General features: G+C 44.6%; 1 protein-coding gene across 3 annotated transcripts in view; it reads right to left on the bottom strand.

Moving 5' to 3' along the window:
* Positions 1–1,339: 1,339 nt before the first annotated feature.
* The window catches only part of LOC117258205 (uncharacterized), a 32,978-nt gene continuing 13,694 nt past the window's right edge, over positions 1,340–20,623 (bottom strand). For 2 of the 3 annotated variants that reach the window (XM_033628838.2, XM_033628839.2), the window contains exons 2-4: positions 12,481–13,385; positions 11,767–12,054; positions 1,340–5,649 (exon numbers count right to left, since the gene is read on the bottom strand). In XM_033628838.2, coding sequence (XP_033484729.2) covers positions 3,626–5,649; positions 11,767–12,054; positions 12,481–13,385 — 3,217 coding nt within the window. In that variant the 3' untranslated portion in view covers positions 1,340–3,625. The remainder of the gene's footprint in view (positions 5,650–11,766; positions 12,055–12,480; positions 13,386–20,623) is intronic. The other variant, XM_033628840.2, reaches the window with a different exon arrangement.

A 20,623-nucleotide genomic window follows, 5' to 3' on the forward strand; every position in this document is an offset into this window, starting at 1 on the left:
TGCTTTATCAATGGGGTTGGGACCATCAGTTGTGTTGTGCAGAAGTCAGGTTAATACACAGCCGACAGCCCTATTGGACAACTGTTAAAATTCATATTATGGCAAGAACCAATCAGCTAACTAAAGAAAAACCAGTGGCCATCATTACTTTAAGAAATGAAGGTCAGTCAGTCCGGAAAATTGCAAAAACTTTAAATGTGTCCCCAAGTGGAGTCGCAAAAACCATCAAGCGCTACAAGGAAACTGGCACACATGAGGACCGACCCAGGAAAGGAAGACCAAGAGTCACCTCTGCTTCTGAGGATAAGTTCATCCGAGTCACCAGCCTCAGAAATGGCAAGTTAACAGCAGCTCAGATCAGAGACCAGATGAATGCCACACAGAGTTCTAGCAGCAGACCCATCTCTAGAACAACTGTTAAGAGGAGACTGCGCGAATCAGGCCTTCATGGTCAAATAGCTGCTAGGAAACCACTGCTAAGGAGAGGCAACAAGCAGAAGAGATTTGTTTGGGCCAAGAAACACAAGGAATGGACATTAGACCAGTGGAAATCTGTGCTTTGGTCTGATGAGTCCAAATTTGAGATCTTTGGTTCCAACCGCCGTGTCTTTGTGAGACGCAGAAAAGGTGAACGGATGGATTCCACATGCCTGGTTCCCACTGTGAAGCATGGAGGAGGAGGTGTGATGGTGTGGGGGTGTTTTGCTGGTGACACTGTTGGGGATTTATTCAAAATTGAAGGCACACTGAACCAGCATGGCTACCACAGCATCCTGCAGCGACATGCCATCCCATCCGGTTTGCGTTTAGTTGGACGATCATTTATTTTTCAACAGGACAATGACCCCAAACACACCTCCAGGCTGTGTAAGGGCTATTTGACCAAGAAGGAGAGTGATGGAGTGCTGCGGCAGATGACCTGGCCTCCACAGTCACCGGACCTGAACCCAATCCAGATGGTTTGGGGTGAGCTGGACCGCAGAGTGAAGGCAAAGGGGCCAACAAGTGCTAAACACCTCTGGGAACTCCTTCAAGACTGTTGGAAAACCATTTCAGGTGACTACCTGTTGAAGCTCATCGAGAGAATGCCAAGAGTGTGCAAAGCAGTAATCAGAGCAAAGGGTGGCTATTTTGAAGAAACTAGAATATAAAACATGTTTCAGTTATTTCACCTTTTTTTGTTAAGTACATAACTCCACATGTGTTCATTCATAGTTTTGATGCCTTCAGTGAGAATCTACAATGTAAATAGTCATGAAAATAAAGAAAACGCATTGAATGAGAAGGTGTGTCCAAACTTTTGGCCTGTACTGTACATATAATAAACAATAAACAGAAATAATGTTTTCTCATTTTTATTTGAATCCAGACATGAAATGCAGCAAGAAATACATGAACCAAAGTTCAATGAGCAAAATAACCAAATGAATCTAACACTTTACTTTTGCACTGTGACTACAGACTGAAGGGGGCACATTGTATTTTCAATGGCACGTACTGCTTTGTGGAGGGGACGAGACTGTGGGTGCTGGACGTGGCACCCTGGTCATAAAGCAAAAGAGGTAACAGCAAGTACTGATACAATGACATCTCAGGGGTTCATTGGAATGTAGATAACAACACAAGGCCATTGTACTGTAAATACTAAACAAGTCAAGCATGTCACATCACTGGGAGGTACTGCAAGTCACCCTGAGGTAACCGGAAAACAAGTCATGGACCGACTCTCATCAGGAACAGAGGCATGAAGCAAGTTTCATTCCAAAATGATTTGATTCCAGTGATCATTTTGAAAGATGAAATACTGGATATCTCATGGTGGAACAAAACTTTTCAAATGTAAGACTAAGAAGGGAAACCACTGGGCTATTTTCAGGATCACCAGATTCAAGTTAGTTATTAAACTAGGCTAAATGTTTCCATATTAGGTGTTTTGTCTTTTTTTCTTTTTACCATATCTTAGTCATCATTTAATGACAGAAAATAAAGAAGAATTCAAACTCCTGCAGACTGTTGCCATTTGTTATTCACTTTGCAAAACCTGCATCATCGTAATCCTGAGTACAGCACAGAAAGTCCTAAAGTCCTTGACACACTCTCTGCAGTCAAATATTAACTGTTACAGCATGTCCTGAACCGGCCACACTGATGCGATATAGCACAACTGTTTGCACAGCCCAGACACATTAGCAGGACCACTTTAGATTGTCTTTCACAGTAACAACAACTATGTTTCAAATACACCTTTATTCATGAACATCAAAAATAACTATTTACACTGTTGCTTACACATCACATATTTGAAAGATATTTTCCTCTTGAGTAGTAAAATACTTCAGTCTAGTGCTCAGACTTACAGTTTAAGTGCTCTGTTACTGAGTTAGGTCTATTATGAGAGATCTGATGTTCATGCCAAGCCAGTCTCATGTGGTGCAGCCCTGCGAAGCTGTGTAGCGTTTAACTAGTTAATATATCAAACAGACTGATTTGATTCAATGCAACTGATAGGATTACGATTGCTTCATATTATTGGTCAAATCCTGTAAGAATGCAGTCAGAGGCTTTAATCGTACATAATTATCGATCGCAAAAGCTTTGTCCTACGGCAAAATAACATGATGAAATGCATTATCGTCACAGGTGAACGCTTGAATCTCATTTTGATGTTCGGCTACAGCTAAAAGCCTCAGCGATAGTTTCACATGTAAGCATGCGTCTGCATGTCTCTGGACGTTGTTTACTGCCCGCCTCTTTATGCAACCAGCTTCACATTAACATACAAGGCAGACTGGACGATAGCAGCAGCAGCACGTTAGGAGCTTAGGAGTAGTAATCTGTAGCTGAGTCACTATGATACTGGTAAGACGCTATAGAGAGTTAACCCAAATAATGGGTTTATAGAACCATAAAAATAGCACGGAACCAACCAAGGTTATGTATGGCACATCTTTACATCACAAAGCAAACTGAAATATGGAAGACAGCGAATAAACTCAGATAAAGCAATGAAATTCACGATTGTTGATATGCAGGCATTTTTTTTCACAGAAACAATAAAAAGGGGACCTACAGACGCTCGGAGTCACATTTGACATTTACCTTTCTAAACTTACTGAAACTCTTAGCAGTGCTAGTTTAGTCACCACCCAAATAAGTCACCATCCTGCTGAAGAGCCTTTATTAGGACATGTTGAAATGTATGTATGGTCCCAGTGTACTTATATATACCAGTGTTATGCAGGTGTAAATGATTGAGAGAAAAAAAGGACAAGAAAAAGAGGGAGATAAATGTGTGAGATCGAGATGGAAAGACTCATGAGTGTGCTGTGTTGTTTATCTGTGCTTTATCTCCCAGTTTTACTCCCAGAGTAAAAGGTATACTGTATCTGTTCCACAAACAAAGTTGTTAAACCCTTTAACAAAATAAAAGGCAGCTAGGTGATATCCTTTAAGGTCATCACCAAGAGACGCTTTTAAATAGTTTCCATCTTCTAAAAATAAATCATTTTTTGGCAGTTCAGTGACCGAATTGTCCCAAATTTTGCTCGAGTCTTGGTCAGGAACAGTATTTGTTAAATGGGTGTGTTTGATGTGCTGTAATTGGTCCTCATGTCCAAGGTTTGGTTCATAGATCAATAATTTCACTGCTGACGCTGGCAGAATCGTCATGTCGGCTGACCTCCAGGTAACTCCGTGACCCCACTGGCCTCCCAGCCCTCCCCCGCACCTGCTCTGAGTCCGGTGTGATGAACGGCCGCGTGTCGTCCACTCCATCATCCCCCAGATGCCCCGTTGACGTTCTGGAGGGACGAAGTGACACAGGGCAGGACACTGATGAGGGGACGCTTCCTACTGTGTTCCCAGCCCACCTGTGACCCTGGTGGGAGGGTGTGGGCGGAGCAGTCACCTGCCTGCTGGGCACGCTGCTGAGAACGCTGCCCCCCAGTGGCATGGAAGATTCTGTCGGGGCATCGCTGCTCTCAGAAATCAGCTGAGGGTCACTGTTCCTGCGGAGCCAGGGCCCCTGGCTGACCCCTGATCCCGGTGAGGGGGACTGTGAGGGTGGGTTCAAAGGATGAAACAAGCTCCCTCCTACGAGCAGGTGTTCCCTGTGCAAAGCCTCATCTATGCTGCGGGTCAGGTCGATGGGAGATGGGGGCCGCAGATCGAACTCATAAAGAGACAGGGAAGTGTCCCTTTCCTGATCCAGACTGCCACTCACTGAGCGCTGCGGAGGCCGGCCCAGTGCCTGCAGTCTCAGCAGGGAGCCTGTGGAGCTGTCAGATATGCCTCGCTCTGCAGAGTGCCCCCTATGGTTGCGTCCCCTGTTGCTGTCTTTGACGCAACGTGGCTGGGCATTGGCCTGCTCGTGGTTCTGGTTCCTGATCAGACTCTTGCTGATGTCAGCTCCAGGACGCTCCTGGCCAGCCCAATTGTTAGGCACCTCCCCCGGTCCTCCTCCTCCTCCTCCTCCTCCCACCCCATTACTGTCAGACTTTCTACAGGGCTTCCCCCTCAGGCTTTGGACTATCTTGGACCAGCAGGTATGTCTTTGAGGGGAGCCTGTAGATTGGCCAGGGGACGGCAGGTCTCCTGCTGCTCTGCCATCTGGTCCACCCTCTTCCCGTCCACGGCAACCTTGAGGCCTCCAGAACACCCAGGAGCCCAGGAGTAGGAGGGAGAACCCCCAGGCCAGCTCCAGCAGCCGGGCCCAGAAATGCACAAGCCACCATCCCCAGTTGAAGCGCGTCCAGTTCCCCAGCAGTCCATAGAGCCATAAGGTAGCATGAACATGCAGCCCACAGCAAAGTGCCCCCAGAACTGCACACACGGCCAGCACTCTCCCCAGAATCACCCCCATCCTCCTGCTGCCTGTCCAAGCCTTCCTCCTGGCCTCTTCAGGGACTCCAGGGTGGGGAATGGAGGGGCAGCGTATACGTGGAAACACATAGCAGAGGAAGCCCAGACAGAGTGCCAGGCCCCAGCACAGGGACAGGACCTGCAGGGTGGCGGGCACCACAGGGGACAGGGCTGGGGAGAGCAGATCCGCCGCCAGCAGCAGGGTACACTGCAACACAGCCAGGACAGCCACCAGAGGAGGACGCTCCAAAGTGGGAGGTAACACACTGACTCCTGCCACCCGCAATGCCAGCAGTGCCAGGGCAGCCTGTGTCCACACCAGCAGGTGTAGAGGCAAGTTGTAGAGGGCCGTAACTGCAGAGCGAGGGAGGAACTTCCTTGTACCATAGGGGTCTATTAAAAACAGAGACGCCCTAAGGCCTCCAGCCAGAAACAACAGAGCGTTGGCGAGTGCGAGAGCTCCCCGATGAGGACAGTTTGCTCCAGGGGACAGGGTGAGGCCGAGAGCAGCTCCAGCAAACAGGAGGAGGAAGAGGCTCGCTGACCCATAGACATGCAGCTCCCAGGCAAAAGCCAACGTCCGGCTCAGGTCTCCCCAGTACAGAAGTGTGCCATTGGGCGTGGAGCTGTCGCTGGGAGTGGGGGCTGGATTTGAAGTAGAGTGGGGAGCTTGGTGAGGGTGTCCTAGGAGAATGGAGCGGTTCCTCTGACCAATACCAGCCTGATATGTGGGGCTTAGCCTTGCTCGGGTAACAGGTACGACACCAGTGGCAAGAAAGGAAGAAGTCCCTACAAAAGAGAAACAGAGTTTGGGGTTTTAGTTATTTTAATATATGAGAAACAAATGTTAAAAGCAAAATATTTTCTAAATGCCATTTATCTGAAAAGCAGAGCATTAGTATGAAACACATGAAATACTCTTCAGAGCCACTAGAGGGGTGTAGCTCACCATCAAAGTCAAGAGCTAGGACTATCTCAGCTCGTCATTGTAACTTAATCTTTTCTGCATGGACACATTGTCCCAGGTCTGTCTATAATACAAACATAAAGACAAGGTCTAATAAAATTAGCCAACTTGCACAGTCTCAGTGACGTCTATTTTTGAAATCTTATTAAATTTGCATCACTTCCCTTTCTCTCTCCTCTCTGCAAGTATCAGGTTAGTGTGCTGCTACCCATCAGCTGTAACACTGGATCCCAAAACATGGTTAAGTATGGAAATAACAGGCCTAAACCACAGACAATGCCCCTGTGTGTGAACAGAAACGTACACATTACACACTATGTACTCAATAAGGCACGCACAACTGCAGATGTAATCCAAAAACAAGGAACGATACATCAGCTAATACCAGCATGCAGAGTGACGAGAATCTGTATGTGTGTGTACACCGATTTCTGTGACCTGTCAGAATCCGTGACCCAGCCCCTAAACCCTAACCCTTACCAGTTAGCAAGCCAGTCTGGTACTGGGTCACAGATTTCGGTGTGACAAAGCAAAAGTCTCATCATTAAAAATAAAAAATGTAGGGAAGGTCATGTAATAGCTATACTACAAATCTCCATATGAGTTGAACACTATGCTACCATGTCACCCACATTATATATTCATAAATTCATAAGACATTATGCTGAGTAAAACTCCTCGGGATAACTGAATAGTAATTGTGTGACTTAATTAGATTAGATTATGTAATTAACAAGAACATCTTTATTATGTAACACCAAACAGTGTCACAAAGCAGCCACAAAAACTCTGTTTAATTTGCAGTGTTATACAAAGCATAACTACCTCGTGGAACAAGACAACACCTTGACAATGTGGCATTTCATTATCTCCCTGTGTCTCTCTCTCATTTTCTCATGCGCACACATACTTCTGTTTGTTCAAGACACTCCACCTTATCCTCCTGCGAAACCCTGGAAACACCCAACAGCATTATAATCATTGAGTCATTCGTCACTGAGCGCTTTGTGAACTACTCAGATGTAAAGATAACACGCAGCATTAAAAAAAAAACAAAAACTGGAATTACCACCTCCACCAAACAGTCAAGTTGCAGTTACGGTTTATGTGTCCAGACTCATATGTAGCCATGACAGTAGACAATGCTTCAAATATGGATGTTGCTGCAAAGAAGCTACAAGTTCTAAAATGTTGCTGCTTCTGGCAGCATAGAAGATTTATAGAAGATTAGTGTCATCAATTCAGTATCTGACCAAATGTCTCCCCCTCTGTTCCTGATTAAATGGCACTGAGTAATGGTCAGAAAAGTATTCTTGGCGAACATTATGATGTCACAGTGAAGGTGACCTCTGGGACTACATGTTCAGCATTTTATCCTATTAGACATTTGTGAGAAATGTTACCATAATTAGCACATGAGTTCTTCTATAAGTTAGGGCCAAGAACCTGCACCATAATCTAATCAGATTGTCGTTTAGTCCAAGCGGACATTTGTGCCATATTTGAAGTAATTCCCTCAAAGCATTCCCGAGAAGAAGACGGATGTGAGGTCATTGTGACCTTTGACCACCAAAATCTAATAAAGCTCAGCGTAAATTCAATCAGGAAGACTTTCGTTATGCTTCATTCATTCACAACTCTATCTCTGTCTCACACCCTGCTTCCTCTAACCAGCTGATTATGGGTGTTTGCTCTTCCAGTTGACTGATCAAATTTTGCCGTGATCTCTATCAGCCAATCACGTTGCCGCTGTCAAACTTTAAAACTGTTCTCTTTGCTGCTGTCAGCTGTCTTTAAGCGGAATTGTCACACCCACCTCCACCCCATTCACCTCAGATCATTGTATCCAAATCCCAGGAGGAGCTCATCAAAAGCCCTCTGCTCTTCACATCCAGATCCTCAGCAGCTTCTTCATCTCAACACCACCAGGGTACAGACTCCACAGAGGGTTCCCTATCCTACCCTCCTTTAATATATCACATCCAGAATTGACTACTGTAATAGCAGTCTCCTGAATAAACTCCAATACATTCAGAACTCTGCTGCCTGTCTGCTCACCCATTCCAGCTCCTGCGATCACATCACTGCTGTCCTGCAGAGCCTCCACTGGCATCCTGTCCTACAACACATGCAATTCAAAGTCCTTCTTCTCACATACAAAGCCCTCCATAACCAGGCCCCCTCCTACCTCACACTCCTTCCCGAAGCCTCCGGTCCTCTGATGCCAACCTCCTGACTCCACCACTGAGGACCAAGCACCAGACCTGGGGCCACAGAGCCGCCCCCTCCCTCTGGAACTCTTTACCTGAACACATTCGAGACTGCACTGATCTCTCCCGGTTCAAATCACTACTCAAAACACATCTTTTCAAAACAGCTTCTAATGTGTGAATGATGTTGTGTGTATTTTACTGTAGTCTTTTTAATGATCGTTTTTAACTATTGTAAAGTGTACCATGAAAAGTGCTCTATAAATAAAATGTATTATTACTGTTACTATTATTATCACCACGCTGGGGTCAAATTGCTGTGAGACTATTCACATTTCTCAGACTTTTGTACACATGCGTCAAATTTGACGAGTCCATCATGGCTTTCTTGAGATATTGGTGTTCCTCAAAGTCAAGGAAGGATCCTCAAATGGTCAAGTTTCAAGGATGCCAAGTCATCAAACCCCGCCAAAGGATTGTTCCAAAGTCAAGGATCCTTCCGAATTTCACCAAGGACTGGGTCCTTCTTTCAGAGAAATTCCAAGGTGCATGTCTGTATCCTCAGCGGGTATAAAATCATGTGACTTTGAAAATACTGCTAATGACATACACCACTTGTTAGCCTGTTCCAATGTGTGTTCACTGAATGCTAGGAAGGTCTCTTGCCTTGCCTCTGGAGGATCCTTCCTTGGAAGGATGAGTCCTACCAAGGAAGGATCCCTGACTTTGAGAAACACCCATTGTGTTCTCAAGAATGAGATGGATGCGAGATCACAGTAACCTTGACCTTTGGCCTTTGACCACTGAATTCTAACCAGTTATTAAAGTCCGTGTAAAGTGAGAATAAATATGTCATCTGAGTTTGACATACCACAGAAAAAGGTGTTGTAAGCTACCCTGTCAAATTTGAACGATTAAAAAAATCGGCAAATATATGAAATTAGGCTTCAAAGTTGTGTAAATCAGCCTCTGTCTGCTCCCAAACGCTGTGGGCGTGTCCGCCGAATGCACGAAAACCCCGCCCCCTACCAAGTGTCACCTGTCAATCAAAGTCACCACCGCTACCAAGAAAATGGATGCATCTCCGAACTTTCTTCTCCAACCGCAGCCCTACATGTTTGAGCCACCAGAGCCAGAATGCAGCTCTGAGCCAGAGGACACTAACCCCCATGAGAGTGGACCTCGGTCCTCTCAGTCTGCAACAGAGTGGTAATTTTATTTCTCCCAATTATAAATAGCAATTATAACCCAATGATAGCTTAATTAAGCTTTAGCACACTGTGCTTAGCTTAGCCTAGCCTAGCCTCTACAGCCAAGCATCAATCTAGCAGGCATCATGTAATATTTTTGGCATGTTAATGAATATGAGGCCCCACCATAATCAATATTAGACTAAAGTAAAAATTTAGCTCATGTATTATTAGTTTAATTTAACCAGGCCTACACATATCTGCAGGTCTTTTAACTTTTTATGAGGATTGCTTACTGTTATGGCAACACACAACCTTAGTATCAGACTATCCTGTAATCTGCTCAGATAACTGTATGATTGTTCATAACACAGAATTCACATCTATTAAAATTCAGTTTAGTCACATTGTGAATGATATTGTCCTTACACAGGTGCACCTGTGAAGAATGCATTATGATGCCCACGGAGGAGCAGAATGTTTGCTGCAAAGAACTGAATGCAGTAAGTACATAACACACTCAGCCCGAGGAGCCGAGGTGCATGACCCTTCATCCAGGCCTTGAACCTGTGTGCCTGAACCCCTACTCCCTTCAGAATGCACTGAATGTGTACCAGGCAGACCATGGGCCTCTGGACATAAAGGAAAGAGCTGCGTAAGTTAGACAATAAAATATGTTTTATTGATTTTAAATGTGTAGAAAGCACATTTGCATTGATCAAATGGCAGACCTATCAAATGCAAAGTTTTAGGACTCTAGAGCTAAGTTGCACAAGTTATGCTTTCATTAGTGATGTTGATTAATGTACTCCACTGGAAAATATAAGTATGTATATTTTATGTATATAAAATGTAAGTATGGGACTATAATAAAAATGTGGAATGAGGATCAATGTAGACTAATATAATTTTCTTGTTATATACAGACCATGTCTATTATGTGATACTACATCCTGTTGGGGGTTGCTGGGGGGCTGGAGCCTATCCCAGCTGACACTGGGCGAGAGGTGGGGTACACCCTGGACAGGTCACCAGACTATCACAGGGCTGAAACATAGAGACAGACAACCATTCACACTCACAATCACACCTACGGGAAATTTAGAGTCACAAGTTAACCTGTATGTCTTTGGACTGTGGGAGGAAGCTGGAGTACCTGGAGAAAACCCACAGTGACACGAGAAGAGCATGCAAGATCCGCACAGAGAGGCTCCCCCACCCTGGGTTCAAACCAGAAACCCTCTTGCTGTGAGGCAACAATGCTGACCACTGCACCACCGTGCCGCCCATATAAAAATGTGATAGGAAGCAAACACATAGTATGTGACTGATTAGGAACTAAGACACAGCTGTAGCTAAAGGTCATGTTTCTAGAATCATTTCTAATTTAACATTTAAACTTGATGGACGGTGGAACAGCCTGATCAGTGGTAAAGCACTCAAATCATCAGCCACTTGGAGGACGTTAAGCCCGTCCTCACCGTGTAGAAGACACCCATAAAGCTGACACACTGACTAATGACTCACTCCAACATGTGTTTCACTTCCTGGCTCCCTCCCTCGCTCCATCCCCTCCTATCACACACACATTCTCAGGCCCATATAGGCAAGCACAGCGTACAGATCACAGACACACTTCTTTATTTATATAAAGGTATGTTTTACTTCCTTCCCTCAAACCCTCTGTTTTTTTTCTTCTTACAGGAGCAAGATCCAGACACTTTCCAGATGTGCCGATCACATTTCACAGCTGGATACACTTACCCCTACCCTTGAGTTTTCTCTTGAACACACACTCCTTACACTGCTTTATATGTCCACAGGTTGCAATGAGCTAAAAAATAAATATCCTGTTCCATCTCGTAGGAAACAAAATCATATGTTTATGACCCAGACACAAATGTGGACAGATATACACACACAGTACATGCTGATACTTTCATTGACCAGCCAAGGAACCTTCTTGTAGACTTTAAATTTGCTCATTGGAGCCTGTGTGTTTAAAAGTCATTAATACGTTGTTCTGATGGTATCTAAGAGACTGGCTCACACGCTCCATGTGACATGCTTTTTCCTTTTCCATCTACGTTTTTCTCAGCTCCCCTCCCTTCATCCCTTTCTCTGTGCATCTGGTTTTCATTACCATCCCCACTCCCTGCACTTCTACGCCTGTACCTTTCCTCCATCACACTCTCACCCACCCCATCTACTCTCTCATCTGTATTCCCTTCTGCCTCTCTCAGACCCTACTTTCCTCTTGTCTATCTCTCTGCATGGCTGCGATTCCTCCCGCCCCCTCTTCAACCCTCCCTCTCACCTCCTGCTCATACTTTGTCCCCTCGCCCCGTCTACCCCACACAACTACCACCCCACTTTCCATGGAAAAGTGTCTCTGCTTTTTCCCCTCCTTTGAAGTCTTTTCCAGATTCTTCCAGTAAAAAAAGTTCCAGCTGCACAAATAATTCCATTTTAAATTATCAAAGACTAAAGGACATTTTAAAACAAGTCAACTACAGAGCACAAGACCCTTATTTCTTACCAGTCCTTGATGACTGAACAGTTGTGCTGGCTGTTTTTCTTCCCAGTTGTGCTGTTCTGTTGGGTTCATTTGTTGGTCTGGAGGATATTCTCACGGCCTCCTTTGTAGCAGAACGTGTAGTTGTAGATGTGGTTGTTACTTGCTGTGTCGTGGCGTTTGCTGGTTGTCCTGCAGTCTGTGGCTGTTTATCGACAGAGCCGGTGGTGGTCGTCGTGGGTGGGGGTAATGTCACAGAGTCCTGCTTTGGAGTATCTCTGACAGTGGAAGGAGTGTTCTCTGTGAGGTTCCCTAACAAATGTTGGAAAAGACACAGTTGTGACTGTAGTTGCAAACATTAAATTAATAGTCAACTAATGTGATAATCGATTTATCGGTTTGGGTAACTTTTTCAGAAAAACAAGTAAAAATTCTCTGATTACAGCTTCTTAAATGTGAATATCTTCTGGTTTCTTTAACCCTCTCTGACAGTAAACTGAATATCTTTGGGTTGTGGACAAAACACAACATTTGAGGATGTCATCTTGGGCTTTGGGAAACATTTTTTACCATTTTCTGACATTTTATAGACCATACAACTAATCAATTAAGAGAAAAATGACTCACAGATTAATCAACAATAAAGCTGCAGCCCTATTTGTGACATGGTGTAAAGATTTTGACCTCAACAACAGCGTACTGTCGTGAAAAATTTGTCTAATATATTTGATTTCTCACCTGTTAATACTACAGTTCGAGGTGTCGCCTGTGTTACTTCAGGGGACAGCGTGGCCCTTGTCTCAGTCTGTGGTGTCGTAGTGACTTTACCGGCCGTTGTAAGCAGAAACAGCTGAGGTTTCACAGTCTTACTGTCCGGCGGCGGCGTACTTACACCAGAAACTTTAGATATCGCCGTCTGTGCCTGTGGCTGATACTGTGCCATTTCATCACCAAGTGTTGCCTGAGGAACAGATGATTCCTCCTCCACAGGCATCACTGTCTGACTACTACCTGATCCCTGCAAATCATCATCCTCTGCTTCTTTGACTGATCCCTCCTCTGGATTTCCTGCTGTCACTGGCGTATCACCCGCAGACTCAGCGACAGCAACGGAGGGTAAAGTGGGCAGAGGTGGAGTGGAGCCTTTTGTAGTCGCATCTCCTTTTGCAAAAGCCCTGCTGAATGCCAAACTAGCCATATCAGTCCTGGGCCTGGAGGCAGTTGGTTGGATTAAAAGTGGCCCACTGCTGAGGTTATGCGTGGAAAGGGCAGATATAAAACTAGGAGTGGACTGTGCAGTAGGACGGGGCACTCTTTGCCCCTGTTGCATCGCATTCGTAGTTGTCAGTCTATCCCGGACTGTGGCTCTGATAGGCACATCGCTGCGCCCTCTGGGAGGCAAAGAAGGCCAGAATCTAGCAGTCTGCTTGGTTGGCTGAGGTGAAGAATTAATAGGCAGGTCCAGAGGAGAGAAGGAGGAGGAGGAGCCAATGATGGTCTGGGCATCTGAAGGAAGGTGGAAGGAGAGGAGGAAGCCCAGGAGAAGGACAGACTCCGGAGCCATGGTCTGCCTCTGAGTGGTGAGCGGTGACTGGTCCCTCTGTCTGTCTGTCTTTGTGTCACACCATCCTTTCACTGTGCTGCTGCAGAAAAAAAACAGGTCATTATTAGGACTAGGCAATATATTGATATGATATTGATATTGTGAGATGAGCATAGATATCCTCTTATATTTTGGATACTCTTATGTCATATGTGATGTCTTTTGCTGGGATTAAAAGCTGCATTATACTAAAGTGACTGTTCTAGATGTTCTAATATTTACCTTTACCCACTTAGTCTTTTTTTTAAGGCTGTAGGTCAGATTTAAACCTAGACTGCTGCCAAGGACTCAGCCTACATGGGGTGTATGCTTGACCAGGTGAGCTAAAGGTCACCCCTACTGATGATCATTGATCAGACATTTGAATCCACCCACTCTAACAAGTCTGAAATAATAGCTTTGCAGTTAAAATAAAAAACGACCAATAAGCACCACAGGGGGACTAACGGTTAGCCAACCAGCGTCACTGTCAAGTGTTGTCAAGGGCTGTACCAGAACCACTCAGGGTTATTGACAACATTGGCGACGGCTATAGACAAGATAGACACTGCTATATAGGCTGCTCTAAATCATCATGTCTTCTCAATATCGCCCAACATCAGGGATTGTTTTTATTTCCCTCTGCTCCACTTTAGAAGCCCCAATAAAAGTAGTATGTTGGCATGGCTATGCATCAGTGTGGATTTAAAACGATGTTAGATTCATGGAGATATGTTAGTCTTTAGTTAGTCTCTATATACAGACTCTACATTCAGTGAATGTAGAGTCTGTAGGCAAACCCCGGAGATCTTGCCTCCAGAAGAAGAGCGGAAGAGCCCTGGTTTCCGATGCTAGGTTATTTGTAGTCTGCGTGATATTGATCAATCACGTTTGAGCTGGCTGCAGTTGTTGCCAGGTTAAATGGTCCGTGCGGTGAACTAACAAGGCGGAACATAATTGCCGTCGCTGCAAACTCTGAATCCATCGCAATGGTTCAGCATATTTGCTTATATATAAACGGAAGTCGGAAACGGAAATTTGCCTCCTCAAACCGGAATGCCAAAAAATCGGGGGTCTGCCCCCAGAGGCTATATTGCCGTCTGCCGGAAGCCTGACGCCAAATACAGCCGATGGGTTCCGAGAATGGTCTTTAGTGGTTTAGTGGCCTCCTCCATGGAAATCTCTTCAAGTGAATTGCCAATTCTGTCTCAATATCAAGCAAGCAACCAATAATCAACCCTACAATAGGTATACAATCAAAAATATTGCGATATTTGATTTTCTCCGTATCACCCAGGCTAGTCCAGTTCATGAAATAAAACAAACTACGCAAACACAAAAAGCACTTTGGGTTTGTAACAATTAGGATGAGTCTTATTACCATGTGCATTCTGGAACAATCAACTGAATCATCCAAATGTTTAGCTCCCAACTTGGTAATTCTATAAACAGGAATCCCTTTACTACAACATACAGATGCATAAATAAAAAATGATCAACCATAAAATGGATGACTCCATCTCGAACACAGTATGTCTTAAACCCACTTTTTTTAAAGGCGCTCATGGCTAAATGGGACACTTCATGTTTTTGATATATAAAGAACACAGCCTGTAATAACACAAGGGTTAAAAACCTATGTCCGCTTTTTCAGATTTCTTGTATTGTAGTGGTGATCCAAAGCTAATTTGACTCATGAAATTGTGTAAATCAGTAAAAATTGGTCTTATTTGAGGAGTGCATGTTGTGGCTTTGCTCTGCTAATTCAGAGGGCAGGTCAGTGAAACTCCCTGAAGGTCTAGCAGCATGACACCGGCAGACACACAGGCCGTGGTGAGGTGTATGGTTTCAGAATACATGGGGCACATATGCTGACGCACACCGACACAAACAAAGCCAAGAGTTCAGCTTCTAAGTTATATAACGTGCAATAAGTTGCACCATCAAAATGATCAAGCCAAAAAGAAAAAAAAAAAGAGTCACAGATGGTTTCATTCAGTGGCAGATGGACACATTAACTACTTTTCCTCCCTATCTCTGCCATATAATGTTCTTTGGATGAATATCAGTTTCTTCCTCCTCCAAAGTCTTCAGTGTTTTTTATTCCAAGCAGCAGGACTCTACTCCTCTTTTCTGCTAGTTCTGTTTGAGTCATAGATGCCAGGAGCTGACAGCTGTAGCACCGAGTGTGGTGAAGCTCAGAGAGCCCAGTGACACGGAGAGACCCCGGGGCCCTCGAGGATTACACAATCCTACGACTCATCTAGCTAAACAGCTGCCAGTCGCATCGCCTCGACATGCACTTCTTATCAAAAAACACCCCTTTTTCTTTTACTATCTGAGCCTCTGACTTACATAAACCTTGTTTGTTCACACCAGTCTCTGCCGATGACTCACAGCGGGGGATAACCTTGGAGAGCAGTGAGGATCATACTGAAACTTCTGTTGAAACATTAGGAGGAAAAGTACAGAAAATAGAAATCGGTGCCTATGGGGTAATCCATTCTGCTGCTGTATGACTCACCTAGGCTCCATGCACAGCTGCAACATCTCTGAGAAATGACTGCAGCTGCACACCACAGTGGGCATGTGCATTACGTGCTCGTGTAACGTGAGTAATATGTGTGAGAGTATGGAAAAAGCAGTGTTTAAGTAGGTGTGTGCACCAAGCAGGAGCTCACAGAGCATATTGCAGGTACATGAGAAAACTGAGGTGCAATACATCTCGGCTTGTCTTGTATTAATTAGTGTTTTGTCTCCCTGCTTACTAAGTGTTGCTAGTGTTACACAGGAGCATCTGGTAGAGAAAACCTGGCCATGAGTACAGTAATGTAAGTGTGGTAGTATATCTCAATGTCCACCCACTCACAGTAGCCTCAATGTTTATTTTCCTTCCTGTCTCAATCTCCTCTGCTCTCAGTCTAGTGGGCTGTTGGCCAATCCCACCTCTGATTAATCCCTGTTTTCCCCTTCTCTTTCGTTTCCCTTTGTCCCGCATCTAACTGGAGTTGTTTCAACACAGTCCTCCAGCATGCTTCTAGGTGAGGGCTCTGATGATCGGACGATAAGGTGGATGTAAGAATGCGGAGATAAGAAAAATGCTCCCAGAACGGATAGGCAGGAGGGGAAAGACAAGGATAGAAGGGCCGGAGAAGATGGAGGAGGCATGCTGATGGTAATGAAGCTGACAGCGAAGGGTACGGCGAAGGGAGGGGGCGAGATTTGAGGGGATCTGTGACAAAATTAAGACTGAGAGAACGCGGTGAGGGTGGTAAATTTAGAGATAACCAGCTGATTAAAACTGACAGAAACTAATAAGCAGGGGAGGGGAGGAAGAGTCACGAGGAAACTATGTTTCGGGACTAACAGGTTTGTTATGGTCCGAGCGCAGATATGGCAGCCTGTCCAGGAAGGCATGCGGAGAAACCGAGCCTGCTTCACCTTTCCTCCGAGGTTAACTGGCAGGTGCGCAGTCTCTGGCAGCCGGAGATAAACAACCTGACTATTGAGAAATGCTTTTAGTAAACATACAGCTATCTTGATCCAACCTAATACAGCATGCGTCATCCTATGTGTATGTAGGAAGGTAGCAGAGATTAATGAGACTCAAGAAACGTGGCCAAATAAGCTTTAGCGAGAAGAGGCACATTATGTTGCTGTATTTGAAACACTGTCAGCATTAATCTCATCTACACACATGTTTTTCTTGACTGGATTTAGACAATTTGACTACAAGTTTCCACTGAAGTAATGCAAATGGAGTAAATTTAGGCTGATTGGCAGCTCCTCTAAGCAGGCAGAATTACAGGCCAGATACAGCCAACCATGTGTGTTGTTGGATTTAATTTCTAAAGTAACACTACAAAGACCAGATCAGTGTAATCAGCTGGTTTGGTGTTTGGCTTAAATACAAACCTGCACGCTCTCAACCCGCCATGGCACATCCTCTTCAACAGTGAGCAAAATACAGCTCAAACAAGACAAGCACGTCTCTTTGTGACTGTCCGAGGGGGGATTGGTGCAGATTGGTGCACAGAGTATTTTTATCACTTTTCAGCCCCTCAGGGCTGAGGGACACATCACTCTGTATTTCATTTGCACTGGGTTGTGCATATTGTGTAGATGTCGTCACTCTGTCTCGCACAATACGTTCCTTATCCAGAGCAGGAAATGCCCACACATAATATCCAACAGTACAGCAGCAAGCAGCAATCTGAAGATTACTATAAACTCCTTGCCCACAGTATAGACCTGCTGGTTATACAATCACATGAGTCAGTAGTACAACAGCAGCTGCTACTAATCAGTTAATCGTTGCAGCACTGATGTCATGTCTACACTGATGTATTAATATGATCAGCTAATGTCCATACTTTACATAAGGAATAAGGCAGAGGGAGAGACGATTTGGAGAATCTCCTGCTTTCTTCTCTCTCGTCTCTGCCAGATTTCAGCCTGGCAGTGCAACATTTCCATTAATTTGAGGGAATATTTCCAAGGGAAAAAACATAAGTCTGTTTGTGGACAGAGGGATCTGTGTCTTCTCAACAAATTCTGGTCTAGTGTACACTTGTCTCCATCAGGGCTGGGTACCAAACCTCAGTCCTTTTTTGGTAATGACCGAAATGTGCCCTTAGCACAGGGTATGGAAAACTGTCAAGTAGGACTGGGCAGTGTATCAATATTATTTTGATATCATGATATGAGACTAGATATTACCTTAAATTCTGGATATCGTAATTTCGTAAGTGATGTCTTTCTGTGGCTGCGTTACAGTAAAGTGATGTCCGTTTTTGAACTTACAAGACTGTTCTAGCTGTTGTAGCCATTATTAGACATTATATCCACATTGCTGATGATTATCTATCAAAAATCCCATTGTTCAAATATTGTATTAAGGCCCCAATAGTCACCCCGACAAAATTGCTGCAGTACTGATGTTGAGGTATTTGATTAAAGAAAGATACCGTTGAATGTCTGCTCATATGTGTAATCTTATTTGCTTATTATTTCATCAAATAGTTCCTTATTGAAATCACAGTTTTGCTAATATTGGACTGTAATTTATTTTGTCAAAGATCTTTTACAGCTGTTAGTGTTTAGACAGCAACATTTGAGAACTGTGGCTTCTTTTAACGAATGAAATCAAGGGTTTTGGAGAAAAACAGGTTCATATTCCTCAAAGGAAGGTACAGACTGTTTTGTTTTCGCTACTGAGACTCAGGTATTGCATCAGCACACGTATTGTAACAAAGCTAATGCCTAATTCATGCTTCTGTGGCTGGTGGGAGCACCTCTCGCTTGTCAGACATATACAGTACTGCAGCAGATTGAACGTAGCATGTAAGTTACCCCATGCATGCTGGGACCTGAATTTTTTTCAGGAGGTGCATGGCGCGTCTCTGCGGCTCTCTGCCAGCCCTGAAAACACTTTCTGCAAGTCTGCAGAAGCTCTCTGTAAGGTTTTTCCAAAGAAGTCTACGCCCATGCCTCCATCTCTGTAAGGCTGTGTGTTGAGCTAAATGCTAACACTGGCTTGCTAACACGCCCACTATGACAATGCTAACATGCTGATGTTTAGCAAGTCATGTTTACCATGTTCACCACATTAGTTTGAGTGTCAGCATGCTAACATTCGTGAATTAACACTGCACACAAAGTAGCCTACAGCTGAGGCCGATAGAAATGTCATTAGCTTTGCAGGTCAAAAACACAAAGTATTCCAAGACAGCAAAGTCAGTAGGATTCATCTTCTAGGGACTCTGAATGTCTATCCAACATTTAATGCCAATCCATTCAATTCTTGTTGAGATATTTCAGTCTGGACCAAAGTGTTGGACCGACTGACTGACACTGCCACCATCGTCTCCATCAGTATACGTGTGAAAATGTGGACACATGCTTGCACAGTGTGTCACGCCATGACTTGAGATCACAAGGCCATGTCTTTACTAAGTGTCCAAAACCTGAGTTGACTCATAGTATCCAATATCAATGTGACTCTCAGGAGCATGATTTCACACTCAAAGTCAATAATGTTGGCCAGACAATAAGAAAAGTTACAAATCATGAAACAAAAACAAAGGAATGGTGAGGATGGACACAAGGAAAATGTGACTGGAGTAAACCAGCAGAGAGCTGTGTGTCACTGTGGACCTCTGCACTGCAACAGCTCCTCAGCCCAACAGAGCAGTTAGGTATTACTCGCCTTACAGATGTGTAACTTGTTTGTACTGCGGTATGTCGAGGGAGAGAGGTGAGACTGTGAGGCAGTGTATGTATGTGAATTTGTGTGTACGTGAGAAAGAGAGAGCAAAATAGTGAGGAGGGGGAAACGGGAGAGGGAGTATGTGCGGTTATGTTGGTATGCGGGTAGTGGGGGAGGTCACTGGTCTGACCGTTAAAAATTCCACACGTTGAAATAACATATGGATTGCAAACAGCTCCCATAACATTCTCCTGCTTATTTCAATTATAGCTAAATAAATAATGAAATAATTGAACGCTCTTTAGTTTAAATGCCATTGATTTATATATGAGGAGATATACGAGCTCTCCACATGCATTATAGACACTCCAGGAAGTTTTCCAGGCGGTCACCCAACTTCCAGACCTCTGCCTCAGACTAAAGCTGTCCATTTAGCTCTTAACACAAACCAATGCCTGTTAAAGATGCCTCTCTCGTGGTGCTCCACTGCCTCGGGGGGTGTCGAGACTCCTCTGGAGCAACCGACCACACAGCGGGGTCATGCTATAGGAAGAGAGGAGGCTCCAGAACCAATTGAGGATGCTTTTGATCCCCAGTCGATGTGGATGTCCAGCTTAAAAGTGCTGAGCCCCACAACATCTTTGACTGATGTTCCGCCTTCATGCGAGCCACAGATCAAAGGCTGAAGGTCAGCCTGAAAGGGTGAGGCACTTTAACTGCACTGTGACTCCACCACACACACTCACACACACACATCTTGACAGACACAGCCCTCTGCACTCAATGGGGGTAAAACACAGGCTACAAATATTGACATATGATAGGCGACCACGGAAAGAAAGTTTACCTTCTCAAACTTACATTGTCCACACAGATTTAGTAAAATACCCGTGAACTGAGTGTATTTAGAACTTCAAATTAGCACCACACACTCCCACAGACACACCCTGAGATACGGCCAGTCTGGTGACTGATTGAAACAGCTGCTTAACCACGTCGAGCCACAAAACACTGTCAGGAAAATAGATTACAGGCGTAAACAGTTTGCCTGTTACGGGGAGTCAACCACAGCCCCGCTTCAACCCCAAACT

This window comes from Epinephelus lanceolatus, chromosome 8 (assembly GCF_041903045.1).
Source record: "Epinephelus lanceolatus isolate andai-2023 chromosome 8, ASM4190304v1, whole genome shotgun sequence".
Taxonomy (NCBI): domain Eukaryota; kingdom Metazoa; phylum Chordata; class Actinopteri; order Perciformes; family Serranidae; genus Epinephelus; species Epinephelus lanceolatus.